The sequence below is a fragment of the Nicotiana attenuata genome, unplaced genomic scaffold (genome assembly GCF_001879085.1).
Source record: "Nicotiana attenuata strain UT unplaced genomic scaffold, NIATTr2, whole genome shotgun sequence".
In the NCBI taxonomy this organism is placed as follows: Eukaryota; Viridiplantae; Streptophyta; class Magnoliopsida; order Solanales; family Solanaceae; genus Nicotiana; species Nicotiana attenuata.
Window position 1 is genome coordinate 545727 of NW_017670406.1, and position 5293 is coordinate 551019.

Genomic DNA, 5293 nt, shown 5'->3' on the forward strand with positions numbered 1-5293 from the left:
TTAGCGTATTTCATACAAAGTAGATAAAAGATGATTTCACCACAACAATAAAATCTGAAATATCTATCCCTCAATGATTGGAACCTTGGCTAAAGAAGATAAGTTTTCTCTAAGCATCCAGAGAGAAATTTACCATTGAAAATCATGTCCCTACAAATCTAAACTGAGTGTAGAGACAGAAGATCTAAATAAATGACCCACCATCTAATTCTACTATGTATTTGCTCTGTAGTAAAAGCAAAGGTATGGGGGACCAATTCATGTAACATGAACATAAGATCTAAAAGAACATGGAGCCACCCCACCATTTGTAGCTGGAATAGATGTGGACGCTTTAGCTCTTTATTATCTTTGTCGTCTCCTCCGCCGTTCTATTCTTTTCTTCTTTCTCTTCACCTAACATCAATCCTCTTGAAATTATGACTTTTCCTCATTTCCGGCTAGCGAACTATGTTTTTAATAAAACTAAGCTTACACAAGTATAAACAAGTAAATACAGACTTAAAGAGCATGTTTTATGCTATTTTTGACAAAGGTCTATGTTGTAGTATGTCGTTACCTGCATTAAGGAATTCACTTTAAAGGAACTCTAAGTTGGCATTTCTATTTAGGTAAGAAAATCATACAACAACAACATACCCAGTATAGTCCCATAAGTGGGGTCTGGGGAGGTAGTGTGTACGCAAACCTTACCCCTACGGAGAGGTAAGGAGGCAAGGTAAGAAAAACTTATGCAAGAGAAAAATCAAGAACTTTTTTCCAGACAGTACACAGGTATTTGTTAGATCTTTAGAAATGGAAAGATGAGTATTGACAACTGTATACATTCCAAATCCATCAACCAATCTCTCATGATTACTGAATCATGGAGTTGGTTTGAGTGCCAACCAGATAGTATTCATGTATTTGGCGTTTATCTGTTATTGTTATTGGAACACAGAGCGACATGGACAATAAAGATTCATATACCCAATTCCTAACTTGCTTGGGATAGAGCGACATGGACAATAAAGATTCATATACCCGATTCCTAACTTGCTTGGGATTGAGGCGTAGTTGCGTAGTTGTTGTCCGTTGTATCAGCTTTTATCTGAATAGTACAAATATACTCTGCTATTCCATTAGTTGTAACTGTATGCATATTTTTTTTTAGGGGGTGGGTGGGAAGAACCAGAGTCAGAACTTTAGTTACATGGATACCCTCATCTAATTGAACAGTAAACATCTTTATACTATTTTTCTCAGGGACAGCTCTTTAGAATGCTCAAAAACAGCGATGCTGTAAAAAGTATTATTCATTCCTTCTATAAGATATACAAATGATTACAGAGTTACAACTGCGCACACTAAATTTATCAATGAAAATAAAAACAAAACAAGACCAGTTTTGACAACCCATTCAGCGTTATGCCAATCAACGCCAGAACAAGAATCTGATTAACAAAACCTTCATCTATACCTTTTTCTTTCTTTTTCTTGACTCTTGAATAAATATACTCAAAATATAAAATTTCATGTACATTGTTTCATAATCATACTTTAATGCCATCATTATTTATAGTATTAGGACGGTGATTAGCGTCGAGTAGATTCTCCAGTGATCTGGCTTTTCTATTTCGAGACCTGCCAGCCTCCTTCAGTAGCTCAGCTAACCTCTTCTTTTCATCATCGACGTCTGGATTTGCCGTCCCTAGCTTTTCCTCTCTCACCCCAACAATGTATTCCAGTATTTCGATAGCTTCATCCAACCTGCAAAGAGCATCAACATCATCAATGCAGCTGGAAAAAGCGCTGAAAACATGATCTGACCAGTAAATCAAGAGACATACATTACAGCATCATGATTCATAGCAAATAAGAAATTTTTTTGTGTTGCCAATAAATACTCTAAGCAGATGCTTTCTCCTAGCTAAAGAAAATAAGCACTGGTGTTGATTAGCAAAAAAATTGATAATTTTAGCCTGCCTAGCCTAGCATGCAAGAACGTAAAGCAGCAGAAAAAATTCAAACATATTTCAGGTAATACAAAACAAGTCAGCTGTTTAGGTTCTCAAAAGCATAACAAATAACACCAAGTAACTAAAAAACCTAATATGGTGCTACTACAAAGGAATTGCAAAGTTTGAAGATGCAGCATACCTGCCCACAGCATCATAGGTGCCAGCAAGGTTGCTATACACTCCCAATGTCTCCGGGTGATAGGGTCCATATTCTTGCTCCAAAATGCCCCTTGCTTCTTCAAATAACTCGACTGCCTCATTTATCGCATAACGCTGTACACAAGCAAGCCCCATTTGGTTAAGGGCAATTCCGAAGAAGGCTGACTTCTTCTCTCCACTTGCTCTGAGCTTTGAAATTGCATTTTTAAAGGAGTTATAAGATTCAGAATATTTTCCTAACATATAATAGATTACCCCCATTTGGGCTTCAATTCCTGCTATGGTATTCTGCTGCCCGGGGGCATTGTTATAAATCTTTAGCGCTCTCTGTAGCAACTTGAGCGCCTGATCAAGCTCATTCATCGACTCATAAATGGCAGAAACATCTGTAAGACCACAAGCAATCTCCTCTGGAGCAATCCCAGGTATGGGCTTCCCATATATCCTGAGGGCATTCTCACAATATGACTTTGAGTCCCTTAGCTTTCCCGTCCTGTTGTACAAGTCAGCCAAACGGACAAAAACGGAAGCAACAGCAGGATGGTTTTCTCCTTTGCTAGACTTGAGAGCTGTGAGTGCCTTTTGGTAAGCGAAAATGGCTTCATCATACCTGTTCAGAGACAAATATGTGTCTCCAATGCTACAATCAACAGATGCCACTTCCGCTTCTTGACCATTGGCCACCATCGCCATACTAGCCAAAACAAGATGCTCGAGAGCAGCCTCATGGTCTCCTTTTGACTCACAAATTAGTCCCATCAGCCTCCTGTCTGCTGCCTCCTCTAGGGAAGGTGGTGAACCATTCTCTTTATGTATGTCAAGAGCCAACTGACAAAGCTTCTCAGCTTGATCAAACTCCAAAGCCTGAACATGAGCTTCAGCTAGATATCGACAGGTCTCACCGACTCTGGGGTCACTATCTCCCAGGACTTGCCTTTGTATTTCCAGACCGGTGGTATAAGAAATAATTGAGTTCTCAAGTTGGCCCAACATTGCATAGGTATCACCCAATTGCATGTAACCAGCAAATTTGGCAAGGGCATGTTCTTGACCTTCTTCAACCACCGGAATTTCCAATGAGTGCTCTAGCAGTGGAATGGCATCGTTGTACTGGCCCAAATTACAGTATATTGCTGCAGTCACATGCAAACACATGACCACATCCAAACTAGGCTTTCCATTGGCACATTTCTCAAATGATTTTGCCGCTCGATGAGCCAAGTCAAGAGCCTTATGGTGATTATCCCCACCAGAAATCAAGTCTCTTGCTTGCTTAAGAAGGAAAGGGCCAAGGTCAGGATTGTCTAAACCTGAATCAGATGAATCCTCAGTCCCATTCTTCAATTTTGATCCCGAAGCAGGTGAACTCTTCTTACTCCTTGATGTACCTCCCACAACTGCCTTCCTAGAATTATTTTCATTTTTCTTTTCAATGGAAGGTTTCCTCCCCTTTGGATTCGATTTCGCTGAAGTTTCTGATTCCAACTCCAACTGGGAGGGTGTCTTGGGTTGCCCTGAAGAAGGAGTCTTTGCACTCGATGATAGGGAATTATCCAACTTCACATCAGAAGAGGTTTCCTTCTTAGAGCCAGAATCGCAGATAGATTCATCACTCTCTGGCTTTTGCACCTCCTCATCCTCCTCAATTATCTCTACTTCCCTCATTTCTCCGCCCACAAGATGGCGAAGCTCTGAGTCAATCCTGGATTCATCACCATCTGATCCATAACTAGGCCTAGATGGAGATTGATCAGAGCTTTGCATCTCACACACATTCTCATAGAGCTCCTCAATGGAGGGCTCAACCACCCCATCAGCTGCATACTCCGCTCCCCCATTCGGAGGATTTTGAGTCAAAGCACCCTCAGGGGACTCATTCACAACTGCATTCTCTTTACAAGGTGTTGAATTTCCATTTTCCTTCAATTCTTTAACCTCAACTTCTTCATGAATTTCATCCATAACAACTCCAGGCATCTTCAAGACCACAAAATAAACAAACACAGCACCTCCAATAAATTAAATAAATTACCTGCAAATGCAAACTCTTTTTAGGTTAATTCCCTGAGCAGATCCAGCATATGCAACATGTTCTATGATATGCCACAATAAGTTGACCTTTCAACCTTGTCCACACACAAGACTACATGGATAAAAACTTGATCTTTTTAACAGATCTTAGCATATTAACAAACATCAGCTACAGCAAGAATCAAGACAAAAGAAGCATGAACTAAAATAATCCATCTAAAAGCAAGGACCCAATTCAAAGCAAAGGCAGTAATCACATATAAATGGAACAGAAAGTGAATTGAACACAGGTTGACTACTAACAGCCAATGAAAAAAAAACAGAGAGAATTAGAGAAATAGTCATACCTTATTAGAAAGAACCCATAAGAGGGGGGTAGTAAAGAGGAAGTGCTGCTCAGAAAGTTAAATAGGCAAAAGAATACAAAGTGCAAAGGAAAACTCTACTATCTTATTGGTGGGGCTGGAATCACAGTGTTTGATGAAGAGGATAGAAAGAGACGGAATTTGGAGATTTAAGAAAAGAGTGAGGACATAGTTGGAAAAAAAGAGGAATTAATATAAGTAGAAAAAAAGGAAAGAGGGGGGTGAATAATTATTTAAGGTTAAAGTTGCAGAGGTGGAATGTCAGAGGAAAAGGAGAAGGCGACTTCTCCCCAAACTTTGGTCTGCTACTGCCGCTCTGTTTCCAACTGGGCTGCCTCTATCTGGGTCTTTGCCACATGGCGATGAGTAAATTGACGGATTTACCCCCTTATTTATTCAGGAACTAAAACAAATAGATATATAATAGTTTAAAAAATAAGTATCAAATTTTAAATTTACTGCTATTGCTTCAATCAGTATAAACTACAAAGGGTATTCGGACGTGCAAGGAATTCCGTATTCAAGGGCCGCATTTCAAGAGTGTGTTATAGACGGCCTACCATGATGCAAGTATCAGTGACTGATTTTGCGTATCGAGTGATCAACTATACAACTTAACTATTACTCTAATGCTCCCCTTTTGCTTCAATTAGTGTACTGTTATTTAAATGAGATGTTCAAGAGAGAGCGCTACAAAATAATTTAGACAAATATGACTATGTTTATTAAATATTTTTG

General features: G+C 39.4%; 1 protein-coding gene across 1 annotated transcript; it reads right to left on the reverse strand.

Moving 5' to 3' along the window:
- Positions 1–1259: 1259 nt before the first annotated feature.
- LOC109238979 (protein KINESIN LIGHT CHAIN-RELATED 3-like) lies at positions 1260–4813 on the reverse strand. The gene is made up of 3 exons (XM_019405478.1): positions 4538–4813; positions 2140–4191; positions 1260–1749 (listed from the first exon to the last, which is right to left on the reverse strand). The coding sequence occupies exons 2-3, from the start codon at positions 4134–4136 to the stop codon at positions 1533–1535; spliced, it is 2214 nt and encodes a 737-aa protein (XP_019261023.1). The 5' UTR covers positions 4137–4191; positions 4538–4813; the 3' UTR covers positions 1260–1532.
- Between the last annotated feature and the right edge of the window lie 480 nt (positions 4814–5293).